At 39.3% G+C, this 15779-nt stretch overlaps 3 protein-coding genes across 4 annotated transcripts; 2 read left to right on the top strand and 1 right to left on the bottom strand.

Annotated features, from left to right (window-relative positions):
• Window positions 1–2322: 2322 nt before the first annotated feature.
• Window positions 2323–3921, bottom strand: LOC131692143 (otefin). The gene is made up of 2 exons (XM_058979018.1): window positions 3772–3921; window positions 2323–3706 (listed from the first exon to the last, which is right to left on the bottom strand). The coding sequence occupies exon 2, from the start codon at window positions 3703–3705 to the stop codon at window positions 2470–2472; it is 1236 nt and encodes a 411-aa protein (XP_058835001.1). The 5' UTR covers window position 3706; window positions 3772–3921; the 3' UTR covers window positions 2323–2469.
• A 3547-nt stretch (window positions 3922–7468) lies between these two features.
• Window positions 7469–9073, top strand: LOC131692648 (monocarboxylate transporter 12). Its single transcript, XM_058979807.1, has 5 exons — window positions 7469–7622; window positions 7679–7805; window positions 7869–8215; window positions 8269–8532; window positions 8588–9073. Exons 1-5 carry the CDS (start codon window positions 7551–7553, stop codon window positions 9071–9073), a joined length of 1296 nt encoding a protein of 431 aa, XP_058835790.1. The 5' UTR covers window positions 7469–7550.
• Window positions 9074–13028: 3955 nt separating this feature from the next.
• On the top strand, window positions 13029–15508 carry LOC131692288 (zinc finger protein 260-like). 2 transcript variants are annotated; one of them, XM_058979257.1, is made up of 5 exons: window positions 13029–13115; window positions 13187–13413; window positions 13490–13912; window positions 13999–14463; window positions 14568–15508. In XM_058979257.1, exons 2-5 carry the CDS (start codon window positions 13199–13201, stop codon window positions 15262–15264), a joined length of 1800 nt encoding a protein of 599 aa, XP_058835240.1. In that variant the 5' UTR covers window positions 13029–13115; window positions 13187–13198; the 3' UTR covers window positions 15265–15508. The 2 variants fall into 2 exon arrangements, with proteins under 2 accessions (XP_058835240.1, XP_058835239.1); XM_058979256.1 differs by having other exon boundaries at window positions 13036–13413.
• The last annotated feature ends 271 nt before the right edge of the window (window positions 15509–15779 follow it).

Raw genomic sequence — 15779 nt, 5'->3', positions numbered from 1 at the left:
CTCTAAATATTATCAGATTGATTGTCAAAGTAAATTTGACACGAGATTTTGACGTTCAGATGCTTTTTAGTTGGACAATGGTCCAACTAGCGGAGGTCCAACTAAAAAGCGGTCCAGTTAAAAAGTGTCCAACCAGCGAATCACGACTGTAGGATCCACATGTCCCCCACCCAAGCGAATTGATCAACTTGCAAGTAGGAGCACATATCTACCAACCAGCCAAGAAGACTTTCGAATCAATGAGAATGGACCATGCCAGTCGAAGGCCACAGGCCCAGTGCCATCTTGTACACTGTCATTGTCATTTCTCAGCCGACACCCTGGCAGACGTTCATCCGCCCAGCTAGACTCTTTCAAGATGAGAACCTACAAAGCCTAACTGTTCGTATGTGCTAGTCCGTATAGATTTTGGTTTGATGAAACGAAACAAGAAATGCAAAATAATTGTGATTAGTATCGTAGTTATAATAAATAAGTAAACGATTTCTCATCTGTTGTTTGTTTCGTTGTTCGTAGTCCTCCTTCCTATTCCGTTTCCTTGGCCGTCACGCTCTCTTGCACCGAGCCGCACATATTGTAGCAAGAAAAACAAATGAAAAGACAAAAAAAATGAAAATAAATGGACGTCTGCTATCTGTGTCTAAATTAATGTTGCTTCTCAGTTTTGCACGACCCAGGGGGAACTTGCCCTTGATCCCAATGCTCTGTCGCCGATGTTACGTGATATTCTTCATGGAATATTTTTTGTTTGGGGGCCATTCATAAACAATGTTGTTCGTTTTTTCATCCCTGATCCACTGATACGTCTAAAATTCATTTTTAGTTTTTATCTCGTTACGGGACGCTCTTCCCCTATTGTCAATATCCGATATCATTTATGAATGGTACCCTAGTGATATTGAGCAGACAATCCAATGAAAATAGGATTCACAGGATGTTAGTGCGCTCTTGGCGCATTGTGTCACATCTTCATGTTTGTTATACATACTAAGAATACCAAAGCATGTGATGTGATGGTCGGAAGATTAGAGAAGCAACTCCTCCCCTTCCCCCCTACTTATTTACAATTACACAACAAAATTGATGTGATGGTCGGAAGATTAGAGAAGCAACTACTCCCCTTCCCCCCTACTTATTTACAATTACACAACAAAATTACTACACCTATCTGCACAAAAATAACCGTTCACAAACGCGAAAATGAACAAAAATTTATAACAAAATGTGAACGGTACAAAGCAGCGTTGAGCATAATTCTTGAGCGTTTTTTTCAAAACGACTTATCTGCAATGAGTTACTCTCTTTGTTTACTTTCTCTTCTGTTAATAATTCGGTCACTTTAACATTTATCCCTCAACTCTTTGCGTAATATGCTAGTTAAAACCACCGCCTTTCGATCTGTACTGTAAAATAAGTGTAAAGAGTTATAGTGACGCCGTAAAAATCGAAAGAGAAAGTAAACAAAGAGAGTAACTCATTGCAGATATGACGTTTTGAAAAAACGCTCAAGAATTTACGTAAACATATACACTCTACGGAGTGTATTGCCAAAAATAGGTATATGTCCACTCAATGCTAAATTGTTAACCTGGCGGGTTACAAGCTGCACGAAGAAAAGGGGCAAGAAGGGGGAATTGCATAACGCAATGCATCTGCCTCCACTAAACACTAAGTCACTAAGTTAGTGTCGGATTCTGATGAGACGAAGTCGTAACGCAAATTCCATAACTACTTTAAGCCGTGGTATGCTTGGAATTTGGCTACTTTCCTTGTAGTATAGAACCACTGTGCATAGGACTCGAGCGTCGCTTCTTTTGACGTCATTTTCAATCAATATTCCTAATAGGATAGTTTTATTTGTGGGTACTTTAACTTTGTGGTCATTCGTCCCTGGAATTCCTAATGATTACCTAAAAACCATAGAAAGAATTTAAGTTTTTTCACATAAGCCAAGCCGTTAGTATACAAAGTTATCGCTTCATTTCACGATTCGTAAATCAGGAATCATACATTCTGACAAATGAAGTCTACTTGAAGCCATCCATCAAATTAATTCATGAAACAAATAAGTTTTGGTATTTGTATTATGTATACACTCAGGTTTTTTTTTACGCGGGGGATACAAGCCGCGTAAATGAAAACCGCGTAAATTTCAAAATCCGCGTAAATGAAAACCGCGTAAATTTCAAAATCCGCGTAAAAAAAAACCGCGTAAAAAAATACCGCGCAAAAAAAACCGCGTAAAAAAAACTTGAGTGTATTAATAACGATAAACACATTGGATCTTTCGTGAGCTCAAAGGCTAATTATGTAAAAACGCAGTTTTCAGGATTAAAAATGATTTTATTAACCAAATGTTTGAGTTAGAATAAGGTAAAAGCAATCTCAACACAACACCGACGAAAATGCCACAGCTTCTAGCTGTTGTTTCCTCTGCCCATCGATCACTGCGGCTGTGGTAGCTTCTTTTTACAGGAAGAAAAACACGAACAGGAAAATTACAATCATCGTGACGATCAGCAGATAGAACATCCGCTTGATGGGATACTTCTGATCCAGGGCAAGAATGACCTGCCGTAGTGATGCTCTGATTTCTCCTCTACCGCCTGGTGCTGCCAAATTACCCAAACGATCGCTACCTCGAATGGAACTCAGCCGTGCGCTCGTGTAATCACGACCGCCGTTACCGTCAATCCGTGAGGATGCGTAGCTGGACGCAATCGTACGACGGATGGGATGATCACGGACCGCGTTTAGCTGAGCATTTTCGGCCTTTAACCGGGAAAGACGTTTTGTGAATTCGCTCAAGTACGGGGAGTCGGTCGGTTGCAACTTCAACTCTTCACGTGGTTCCGCTTGGAACGGTTTGTAATTGTATGATGTGGAAATGGAGGGACGTCCGAAAGAAGAGGACAGTTCCGGTTGACGAGTTTGAGAGAGCCCGGGTGTGCCGGTGACAGTTGTTCTGTTATTAATGATTGTTGAAGTAGTGCTACTAGTGTATCGAGATTCACGCGATGGAGTCGTGGGAGGACGAGTGTAACGCTCTGGGACCGGGGATTGCATCTCTACATCATCTGTCGATTCGGTTAGATCGATTTCCATGGTTTCTGTAATTGCTGGCTTCGGCGGAATATCGACTTGATGGATGTATGACGTAGTGACCATTTCCGCTCTTGTCAGCGAAGGACTTTTGGAACTTCGATCACGCCTGTCCAACTGAGTAAGTGGAATGTCATCCTCATCATCCGAATTTTCAACAATCATTGGTTCTTTTGGGACTGCAACTGTAGGAGCAACGGTTTCCTTGTTCTGGACAGGAGTCAATCTACCGGATCTGCGCTTTTGAGATGGTTCAATTTTATCCGACTTTTCAGTAACAGTTGGTTTCGGTGGAGGCAGCTGCGGCATTACTGGAAGGGTCTTGGACAGTTTTGCTGCCGATCCTCCAATAGTGGCCCGTCTGCTAACCTCTTTCTTTTGAACCTTTTTCGTTTCCTCCGTCATTTCGCTGTCTTCGTCGGATGAATATTTAACAATGTGAACTGTATCACGGCGAACCTTTGTGTTGGCGGAATCTAAATGATTTTTAAGCTTTTTGATCAAAACTTTACGGGTAGTTTGCGTCACCGGCATGTTTGCCAAGCCATATTCCATCAGCTTCAGCCGGAGCTGCTCGTTCGACAGGTCGTCCAAATTATCCATGCTAGAAAATATTTTAGCGGCTGTTACTCACAGTCTGCCGAGAACTTGTTGAAATAAATCACTTACCTTAAAGGATATTCAGAAATAAGACCAAATTTACAAGACAATATGATTAAAACTGACTGAGAATTAAAAAATCTGTTGCAATCTCTACTTTGAGGATCTTAAATGACGTTACGCGGCATATCAGGTTTGTTATTTTTGAAAGTCTTGTTTCATCACGGAAAAGCACGGTTTCGAGCAGTCGAGCAGTCAGGGTTGCACAAATGGGCGGGTTAGTGCTGTATGACACAGTACGAAAAGTTTAATGCCGATGTTTAAAGGGATAGATTCAGTGACGTGTTGACGCGGATGCATCCACCCAGATCACAAGCCACATTGCTAATGTTCAAGATTCATTGATCTTGTTTGTTGTTATTTAGTTTGTTTCTTGACAAAAATGTGCATCCTCTGAAATTGTTGAGTTTATCGACCATGTAACACATATAGTCATATGTATCCGCAAGAATGAAATATTTCAATGTTAAATCGTCAAAAGGGCGAAAGAGTTTTTTGTAAACAAACTTGTTTCGCTCATTAGTCCGCTGCAAAGTGGAATTTCATGAAAAATATGCGTTAATGTAAGTTTTTACCCTTCGTAGAAGTGATTTCAATTGTTTTCTGCTTTGAAATTATAGTAAATTAAGAGAAACCATCAAAATAAAAGTTTGTTTACAAATCTTATTCGCCCTTTTGAAAATTTAATATCGATTTGACGAATTTCTGCAACAGGAAAACAACGCTGAAAATTAAGAACATTGCGATTTTTTCGATTTCCAGCGAATACCCAACAAAGAGAGCCATGGTTGAAATTATGGTACTTAATGGTATTTAAAGTAACTAATTAAGTATTACTTTTGGCACTGCGTCGTATTGAAGATTTAGTGCTTGCCTCTCGTCTCATACTCTCATAATTTAATTTCCATGATTTTTATTGTCAAGGATAGTAGCAATCGAGGGTCTGCCCCAAAGAGAAGAAAAGCGTGCACGGATAAGAATACAAAGAGTAGCAGATTTGACAAACACAAAACAGATTCAAGATAATCTGCATGAGTGTGTACAGTCGTGGTTCGCTGGTTGGGACACAGCCTTGTCCAACTAACGAATTTGATTCGCTAGTTGGACCTACTGACAAATGTCAAAAACTCTTCAAAGGAGATGTTGGCAGTGTAAATGCATCTGTTCACATCTCTAAATATTGTCAGATTAATTGTCAAACTAAATTTGACACGAGATTTTGACGTTCAGATGCTTTTTAGTGGGACAATGGTCCAACTAGCGGAGGTCCAACTAAAAAGGGGTCCAGTTAAAAAGTGTCCAACCAGCGAATCACGACTGTACATTAATATTATTGGTGGCAAACGCCTTGAGAGCCTCAAAAAGCTGAAAACACTGGTTTCTATATTCAAAACACTATGTTTTAATTAATGTCGTTTTTAATAATCTCTTTTTTTAGTAGTGAACTAGAGAGTGGAGCAGTGTTTACGCAATGTCGATCTTTCCAATCGTAAAACCAAAACTCTCACTTTACGTATGCCTATACCTTTTCTGGTATCATCTTGGGTTTTCACGTCATTTGCAGTTTGACAAGACCATAATTCGATGTTCTATCCCTGACAAAGATCATAGGAAGGGCAATCCCTCGGTAGCAATAGACAATTGTCCTGTACGCTAAGAGGCGGCTGCAAAGTCTGTTGAAACAGAAGGCTAAAATTCCGCAAATGGATTGCAGTCCTGTGGCTTTTAATGAACGGGCTTTTCAATTTAATATATTTCAATTATTGTTATGAGTCATTATTAAACTTTAAATTCATTGCAATTTATTAGCAAAGTCTCACCAAGTTTGAAAAGCTTCAAACATGCGGGTATAATTTGATATCGCGGCCATCAATTGAAATATTGATTGCTACAAGAAATTGAATTTAGCTTCCGTTATGCTACGTAGAGTCATAGGAGCAAAGGAAGCGTTGTGTGGAAACGAAATAGGAGGCATGGTAGTCGTTATTCTGGCCGTGTTACCTGCAACTGAAGCCTATTTTGAAGCGGATTAACACGTTTAAACTTATTTTCTTGAAGTGTACTTGAAGAAGTAGGTAATTTTTTTATTTGTTGTTTTTGTTGCTTCGAACGAGAATTGGGTTATACAGTCGTGATTCGCTGGTTGGGCCACAGCCTTGTCCAACTAATGAATTTGATTCGCTAGTTGGGCATACTGACAAATGTCAAAAGCTCTTCAAAGGAGATGTTGGCAGTGTAAATGCATCTGTTCACATCTCAAAATATTGTCAGATTAATTGTCAAAGTAAATTTTACACGAAAATTTGACGATCAGATGCTTTTTAGTTGGACAATGGTCCAACTAGCGGAGGTCCAACTAAAAAGCAGTCCAGTTAAAAAGTGTCCAACCAGCGAATCACGACTGTAGTGAGTTAAAATATTTTGAATAAATTTCTGAATCGAATCTCTAAGGCAAGGTAAAACATATAACTTTTATCATTACGGTGCCTACTAAAAGCTGCTTCAACCATTGCAGCTATCCCTAATGTTGTAATTTTCTGGTAAACCACAGAACCGGACCCATTCCGCACGAATGTCGTAGTTTCCATTTCAGCCGCCAGAAAAAAACCAATATTTTTAAAACCGGTGGTAGTTTTATTAGTACAAAACTTCATGCAGCACTTCATGATGAAAAAATTATCGACGTTGAAACTCTGCGGTAACTGTAGTATACGAGTCAACTGAAGTTAACGCTGTGACAGTAGCTTGCAGAAAATAATGTTACCAAACCATTTTATTTAGTTGGGACGCCTGACGCCCGGAAACAACGTCGAAAGCTCATTTCGAAAGGCTCTGAAGTCAGAGACCATCACTGTTATCGGCGGAGAAGATTGGTGTTACTTCTCATTGGCATTACGCACAGTGCGAGATGATTTACAAATTTCTTTTGCTTTACATTCGGATAAAATATCGAATGAGTTTCTACAATCAATTGGATCTTCGGGTGGAGAAGTTACACTTTTTCGTTTCATTTTAATATTAGGCACGCGGCCTTTCTGAAAGGCCTCAACCATGTTGGAAGAATTAAATATTTCTTTAGGCTGAATAATTCTTGAAAAACGTTTTAGTCTTGAGAAACACTGATTGAGTAGAAAAATAGGTAGACTTGAGAAAGACTGATTGCCGAAAAAATATTGGTAATCTTAAGAAGGACTGTTGCAATTGAAAAACTAGATAAAGCAGTATTCATCAAGATTTGTAATAGAATCGAACAAAGGTTCAAGCCAGACTGTGGGCCGTGTATTTGATTTTCCACAGTTAAAGAGAATCAAACCGTATGGCGTTGATGTTTTTTTGTTCGCATTTGGTTGTTTTTTTATAGAATACATAGTGCTGTTTGGATACATTTCCTTTTCTACTAGAATAGCCGGATCTTATTTGACGATTATCAGGTTCAACGATCTGAGCGCAATGCATTTTTTGGGAATACATATACCATCCAGATAAGATAAGTTCCCAACTGTTTGCCCACGATACCAAACCACGATGGTCATCGCAGCAGCCACATGCGACAACATCCATGCATCCATCCTCAATGCAGTGCAGGTACGCGCGCAGAATTCCGTCTCCATTATCTGCTCTAGCCGATATTTGTTTACTATCAGATAACACCCTCGAGACGAGTTGTTTCTAACTCGTGATAGTGAGTCATTTGTGATCAGATAACCGGTGGATGCTGAGTGAATCAATACGTTTGTAGTGCCCAATGTCTAATTCATTCGGTATAGAGAATAAAGTTGGCCGCAATCATGACTTCAAATAAAGTTCCTCCAGATGGTGGCTTTGGATGGATCGTCGTAGCTGGTTGTGCACTCATCAACGTGTGTAAACAAAATGGCAAAATTAACCAATAATTTAGTGTTATTTCCATTTGCAGATATTCAACCAATCTCTGATATCAGTTTTCGGCTTGATGTTTGGTAATTATTTAAGTTTTTTGGGAGAAAACGCTTTTGGTGCGGCCTTGGTTATGAACGTTTGCAACATATCGCTTAACTTTTCTGGTACGATAAACAAAATTGCTGAAAAACAAATAATATTCAAATGTATTTGAAATCATTCGATAGGACTGTTCAGTGGACCAATAATTAAAAAATTTGAAGCTAGGAAGGCGTCCATATTTGGAAGCTTACTAACGGGAGGTGCCCTAACCGCGTGCTCTTTTGCAACACAAATATGGCAAATTATGCTCGCGTATGGTGTAGCGTTCGGTTTCGGGCTAGGTTTGATCCAGTCGGCGACCTTTGTGGCGATCAATTCATACTTCCGAAACAACAAAGGCAAAGCAGTTGGATTGGCTTTGGCGGGCACTGGATTGGGTCAAATATTGATGCCTTTGATAGTGCAATACTTACTAGACAACTATGATTTTCGCGGAGCCACCTTAATTATTGGTGGATTGGCTTTAAATGGCGTACGAATCATGAACTGTTAGTTGGATTTAGATTAAACATTGTTTATTCATAGGTTGTTGGTGCAGCGCTTTTACAACCGATGGAGTGGCACATGAGAAATATTTCCGATGAGGAATCTCGGGGTGAGAAGCGGCCTCTTTTGAGGAACGGCACATTGGATCGTCCTAAGCAATCCAACAATGGGTGGTCTAAGCTTGCTGCCCTAATGGATGTTGCTATTTTGAAAAAGCTTTCTTTTCTCAATTTGATCATTGGGCTAGGACTGGCGTACACCGCTACAAGCAGTTTTTCTTTATTTTTCCCCTACTTTTTGCAGGTATGTGAACGGAAGATGGGTTTAATTTTTTTCTCTAATCTAATCTATTACCTAGAAATCAGCAAATCTGGACATGCTTCAGGCAGCTAACTGTATGGCAATTTTATCAACCACCGACCTACTAACACGGGTTACTGTGCCGGCGTTCGTGGATAAAATGAAATTCACCCATCGGAGCACTTTTCTAATGGCAGGTCTTTGTCTCGTCATTGCTCGATCAATCATGGCAGAAATGCGGAACCTTACAGCCCTAATGGTGACATCGGCAGTGTATGGAATCTTCCGATCGATTACGATTGTTAATCAAAATCTAACAATAGCTGAATATTGCAGCGAAAAGGGATTGGAGAGGATGCTTCCAAATGCTCTAGGATTTAACATGATAGTGAAAGGTATTCTAGTTTTAAGTTTAGGGCAGGCGCTGGGTTGGTTTGTAGATTTCACAGGAAGCTACTCGCTTGTTTTGCATGCACAAAACCTGCTGCTTATTTCGACTTGTGTTTTATGGTTATGTGAGATTTATTTCAAGCGCGAAGATTGATAGCGATATAAATAAATTTTGTGATAATAGTTTTTTGATTTAGTAGCCATTTCGATATTTTTTTTTTAATGGAAACTCAATCTGTTTGTTAAATTTATTTATAGAGAAGATCAAAAAGGAAGATCTTTATTTTGTAGGAAGAAATAAATATTAATTAAATTACTATTGCCTAGACTATTGCTAATTTAACCAATAAGCCTGGAAATAACAATTTCAAAACATACATATTAAGTTTAGATCACAATGTACAGTAAAATTTTAAGCGTTTTTACTTGTAAACTGTTTGGTAATCAACCCATCAGTATAATAATTTGATTACCGAACTTCGCGTAGTAAGGAAAAGTAGTGATACATCATAAATATGTTTATCCAGTGTACACATACGTTCTATGTGCAATGTTTAAAATAATACAAGAGAGTGAGCATAAGGTATACTCTCGCAATGCTATAGAACCTAGTTATTTGAGTTCTAGTTATCGAATGTAAATGCACGATTAATGTTTATTTTTAAATTATCATCATAGATTTATGTGCTTTCAAATAGTATTTATAGAGCAGTTCTTATTGTCAAAATCTATGTATGTAAAACTAATATATATTGATGCAGGCAAATGTAAATGAATTTCATTTTTGACGTAAGACTTGTGTCTTTCTTTACTATACTGCGGGTCAATTCAATATTTTCAAAACGAAAGCGTTACGCACACTTTGAACCTTGATATCTTTCTTTCTACTAAACCGATTGTTTCACAAATCAAAAGGGAAACGTTCAATGCTTACTACCTTATTCGCTATGTAAAACTGTAGCTTTTAATGCGAATCAACGTAAAAGCACAGAGAACAGACATATAAGCTAGAACAAACTTTCCCGAAAAACCTGTGTAAACATTTAAATGAAAATACGTTAAAAATCACCATCGCATACATGTTTGCATGCGTGAGTCACCATTGTATCCAAGTTTGCTTACAAGTCCCGTATAGTGATTGCTGGCCAATCGAAGCGCCGACCAGTGGCAAGTGTCTACTTGCTGTTGTCATTTCAAAGCGTCAGTTATTTTTCTTACACAAGTTGAAAAGTTTACTTGTATGTCAGTTCTCAGTGATAAAAGCTAGAACTAGGGGCTCCTTTGGCGATCTTGTTTCTTGCCAGTTGCGTTGATCCTCGCTTGGCTCCTCCTGCTGCCGTTGTTGTTTCCTATTTTTCACTTAAGGGAGTTTTCTTTTATTGGTTAGGAACACTGTTTGAACTTTGGAACTTGAAACTTAATTCATTCAAAAAATATTTACAAACGTTATCTTAAAGCTACATGTTGCCCGCGGGATCCATATATCGCTACGGGAAAATTTGTCCCTTTTAGTCCTTAAGTTTTTCCCTATTCTCCTGTTATACGGTGTAGATTTCCTATGGCTTTAGAAGGACGCAATTCCTATTTGTTTACTTATATATTTGGCCCTGCCTCTTCAAGACTGACGTATTTGACAACAATACGGATTCTTGCTATTCAATCCAAGTCCAGTCCCGTAAGGGCTCACAAAGTACAGTCGTAATTCGCTGGTTGAACACTTTTTAACTGGACCGCTTTTTAGTTGGACCTCCGCTAGTTGGACCATTGTCCAACTAAAAAGCATCTGAACGTCAAAATCTAGTGTCAAATTTACTTTGACAATCAATCTGACAATATTTAGAGATGTGAACTGATGCATTTACACTGCCAACATCTCCTTTGGAGAGTTTTTGACATTTGTCAGTCGGTCCAACAGGGAATCAAATTCGTTAGTTGGACAAGGCTGTGGCCCAACCAGTGAATCACGACTGTATGCGGTTACATTTGTACCGCTTTCCAAGATTTTATTGCTATCCTAGCCGCAGAGCAAGTGAGAAGGAAAACTAAAGCTAGCTAATCGGACTGCGTATGGCACGCTTATGTAAATTAGGTGCGAGAGGTTGGTAAATAGACAGAATGATCCCTTTTCTGTGTTCTGTTTTCAATGGTCCAACTAGCGGAGGTCCAACTAAAAAGCGGTTCAGTTAAAAAATGTCCAACCAGCGAATTATGACTGTATACATTCCTAGAGTGATCTGCCCCTAGCCTGTAGGTCACCTATCAAATCACAGCTAATGGCTGCTTTTATAAAACCATTTCCATTGTAATTTATGGTAATAGGGATCTTTAATTTGGAAAAATTGTGCCAATTTTTCATATGTATTGGTAGCGGGTGTCCTTACGAGTACACTCATATCATTCTTAAACCTTAATTATTCTTTTATGATTTTCAAATTTAAAAAAAACCAAATTAAATTCAACCAGCAAACTGACAGTTGTCCTACTAAATGACGTAACTGCAAATATCTCGTTCGCCTCATTGTTAACCGGGACAGAACCCCACACAGCATGATCTGGTACTTTGTCAATCCGCTAGCAGCCTGCCATCCCAAGTTTCATCTGCAAACTATGGTAGATCTGATAAGGCAACCTATAGAGTCGTGCAAGTCGCATGGGTTTGGATGTGTTATTAGGCAATCCATTAGACGTTTGTTTGACAATTCAGCGGTGGGTTCTGTCAACAAGTCTACTCCTGCGAACAGAAAAACTCGTCCGACAAACAACTTTGTTAGTCCGATTCGTTTGATGTTGGATCGAATCAACGATATTGTCGGACGTCGCACCCCTCGGAGTAACGTCAGAATAAGTAAACAAGAAATAATCAGCTGATCCGAAACGTCTCATGGATTGCCTAATTGTCCTAAAAGGAAACAAACTAAAAAATGTTTTTTTCAATAGTTTCGGGCCAAAAAAATTAAATAGACCTGAGATATTAACTCACGGTACTAATCTGCATCAGAATATGCCTTAACCCGCACACCCCTAAAGATCCCTATCGTAGAATTTGGTACATAATTGTTGAGAATATTTCCTATCAGATCGTGTAAAAATTATTTATTCCGCTCAGTACAGCGTCAATAATTGACGTTGGAAAAGAACTCGGTAACTGCAGCAGCCAAAGATTTAGAAACGGTAATTTTTTCCCGCAAAGGTTACTTTTCTGATCCAAATTATTACAGTCGTGATTCACTGGTTGGGCCACACCTCTGTCCAACTAACGAATTTGATTCGTTAGATGGACCGACTGACAAATGTCAAAAACTCTCCAAAGGAGATGTTGACAGTGTAAATGCATCTATTCACATCTCTAAATATTGTCAGATTGATTGTCAACGTTATTTTGACATGAGATTTTGGCGTTCAGATGCTTTTTAGTTGGACAATGGTCCAACTAGCGGAGGTCCAACTAAAAAACGGTCCAGTTAAAAAATGTCCAACCAGCGAATCACGACTGTATAGAATTTGGTACATAATTGCTGAGAATATTTCTTATCAGATCGTGTAAAAAATTATTTATTCCGTTCATTACAGCGGCAATAATTGACGTTGGAAAAGAACTCGGCAACTGCAGCAGCCAAAGATTTAGAAACGGTAATTTTTTCGCAAAGGTTTCTTTTCTGATGCAAATTATTATAGGTATTTTCTCACTTTTATTTAATTGGATTTGTTCTATTGCACTTTTTCGGAAATTGTAATAGAAAACAATGAATCCGATGAGAGGGAAGTTATTTTGCAAAATACAAAATGAAAAATTCTAAACTGTATCTAAATAAATTATTGTCAACTGAACCATAACACTTTTTATATTTGAAAACATTGAATCTATTGAGCCGGAAAATGCATGAATTATATTAAAATACTCATTTAAAGCTCCTTTTTTAATGTTTTCAATGTCATCAATTATCAAAATTCTTTTTCTTCATTGAATACAGACAGATACAGATTTTTTTATATTAAAGATAGATTTTCAACAAAATCATCTAGCAGCTCTGGCGTAAACAATCACTGATTAAAATGTGGCATCACTGCTTTTGACGGTTCCGCAAGATCAGTCTCTGGAGAGATGCTAACTGCTATTGTTTACTTTATGAGTTCAATTTAATATTTTTGTAAACGAGTAATAGTTACAGTTAGACGTTATATTCGGAAGAAATATAGTATACAAAGAATAAAAGCGCCCATCGGGGCGGGTTTACGACAACATTTTATGCTAGTTTTATGTTCGCAGATATTCAGTGATATGGAAGAGTCTCGGCAGACGAAATATTTCGATTTCACGGGGACCCAATACTTTGATAATACCAAGCAAACAATGGAAAGCGTACACGACGTAGCTACAAATAAATCAACCCATATCGTAATGTTTAATGCCGATTCTTCAAATGCGAATTGTGATTCGGAAAATACAGAACAACCAATGATCGATTCAAGAAGTTGCAATGAATCATATCAAGGGTGAGTTTTTTCTTTGCATAGTTTTTGATATTCTAATTATCACCCCCTACTGTTTGTTAATATCTAAATTATCCAGCGATGACATACAGAGCGATGAGAATCCACCCAACAGTCAGCAGACAGCTTCACACAACCCATCCATTCAATCGTCACAATCATACGACTGCAAGATTTGTGGCAAACAGTTCCTGCAGCAATGTCGCCTTGACAAACATACTCAACATGTTCACGGCGATCGGAACTACCGTTGTGCTGTCTGCGGTAAGGCATTTTTCCGGAGCTTCGATCTGCAGTCACATCAAAATTCACACACCGGTGAGCGGCCGTTCAAGTGCACTGTGTGTGGCAAAGATTTTGGGTACAAATCTGTCCTAAGCGAGCACATGCGCATCCATACGGGTGACTATCGATACAAGTGTGATGTGTGTGGCAAAGGATTCAATAAAGTTTCTCGCTTCCAGGAGCACAAGTACGTTCATACCGGCAAGCCTCCACCTAGGTGAGTGCTTTCTTTAAATTTGCACAGAGTATATTGTCTATTGATATTCATAATTTAGTTTTGGCTAACTTATTTCATGCTTTCAGCGAAAAGAAACCGTCAGCATCTGCCGACGCTTCCTTACTGCCATACGAATGTGAGCTATGTGGAAAACAATACCTCCAGAAGCATCGCCTTGTCGAACATCAGCGGGTACATAGCGGCGAAAAGCCTTTCCGGTGTGATATTTGCGGTAAGACATACACCAGAAGAAGTGCTATATGGCAACATTGGAAATCACACTCTGGTGAAAGGCCGTACAAGTGCACTGTATGCGGCAAAGATTTCCCCAAAAAGAAAAGCCTTACTGACCACATGCACTTTCATACGGGTGAGCGGCCGTACAAGTGCCCGGTATGTGGGAAAGATTTTGCCCAAAGCACTAGCCTGCACACACACCTGCGCCTTCACAAGGGCGAGCGGTCGTTCAAGTGTACCGTGTGTGGCAAAGCTTTTGCCACAAAAAGTAACCAAACATCACACGAGCGCATTCATACGCGATTACCTTACAGGTGAGTCTGTTCGTATCATTGGAGTAGTTTATGGCTGAATTTCAGCAACAAATTTTTTTTATGATAGTTCAAAATCTATTGTTTTGTTTTTCTCGTGTTTTCAGCAAGAAAAAACTCGTTGACGACGCCGATGGAAATCAGGTCGAGAACCTACAGGCACCTGTAATAACATCTCGACCTCACGAATGCGAGCTTTGTGGGAAACGATTCCTGCTAAAGACCCAGCTTAACCAGCATGCCCGGGTACATCGCGGTGAACGCCCCTACATTTGCAATGTCTGCGGCAAAACATTTTCCTTGAACGGCAGCCTATGGGCACATCGTGTTGTACATACCGGTAAGAAGCACAAGTGCAACGTGTGCGGCAAAGCTTTTGCCAATAATTTTACCCTCAGCGAGCACATGCACGTGCATACGGGTGCGCGGCCGTTCAACTGCACCGTATGTGGCAAAGATTTTGCCAAGAGTAGAAACAGGATTGCACACATGCGCCTTCATACGGGTGAGCGACCTTTCAAGTGCACCATGTGCGAGCGATCTTTCGCGAGACAAAAAACCCTAACCGAACACATACGCGTACATACGGGCGAACGGCCTTACAAATGCACCGTGTGCGACAAAGCATTTGCGCAAAAAAGTCCGCAAGTTAAACACATGCGTCTTCATACGGGTGACTGTCAGCACAAGTGTGATGTATGTGGCAAAGGATTCGATAGTGTTCCTCTTTTGGAGGAGCACAAGTGCATTCATGTCGTTGCGATGTCTAGTGTGATATCTCAGGAAAAGGATCCGCTACAGTAGACATAGCGTTTCTTCAGGATACACTACTGTTTCAGCGTATTGTCACATAGAAGGAGTATATGTAAATTAATACTAGTGAATGACTGTGGGAGCTATGCGTAAGAGGGGTTGCTGTTAACACGAATTAAACGATATTAAAACAATTATTTATTTGCAATCAAGGAAACCTATAGTTTTAAGCGTCCAGAAAACTTGAAAAAGTTACGGCAATATATTGATATTAGAATTTTACCTTACTGGGATACTGAATACTCGTCTTTTTTTAATTGGTTGTGAAAGTATGCCATTCTTCTATAATTGGAAAACTTGACTTGACTTGTCTTTGTAGCAAACTGAGACCCTTTTTCTATTTTGAATAACTTTGACTATCACTAGCTCGTTTTGATTTCACTACTTCTCACCAGCTTAAAATAACCCCTTTTCTGGCTGGACATTATGCTTGACTAGGGCTTTAATCAGGGATACAAATTGTATTTGTTTATTATCAACTTTGCGATGACCTGTCGGCATAAGCC

Source organism: Topomyia yanbarensis, chromosome 3 (genome assembly GCF_030247195.1).
Source record: "Topomyia yanbarensis strain Yona2022 chromosome 3, ASM3024719v1, whole genome shotgun sequence".
Classification (NCBI taxonomy): domain Eukaryota; kingdom Metazoa; phylum Arthropoda; class Insecta; order Diptera; family Culicidae; genus Topomyia; species Topomyia yanbarensis.
The sequence above is the reverse complement of the archived record's forward strand: the minus strand, read 5'-3'. Positions and strand labels throughout refer to the sequence as shown.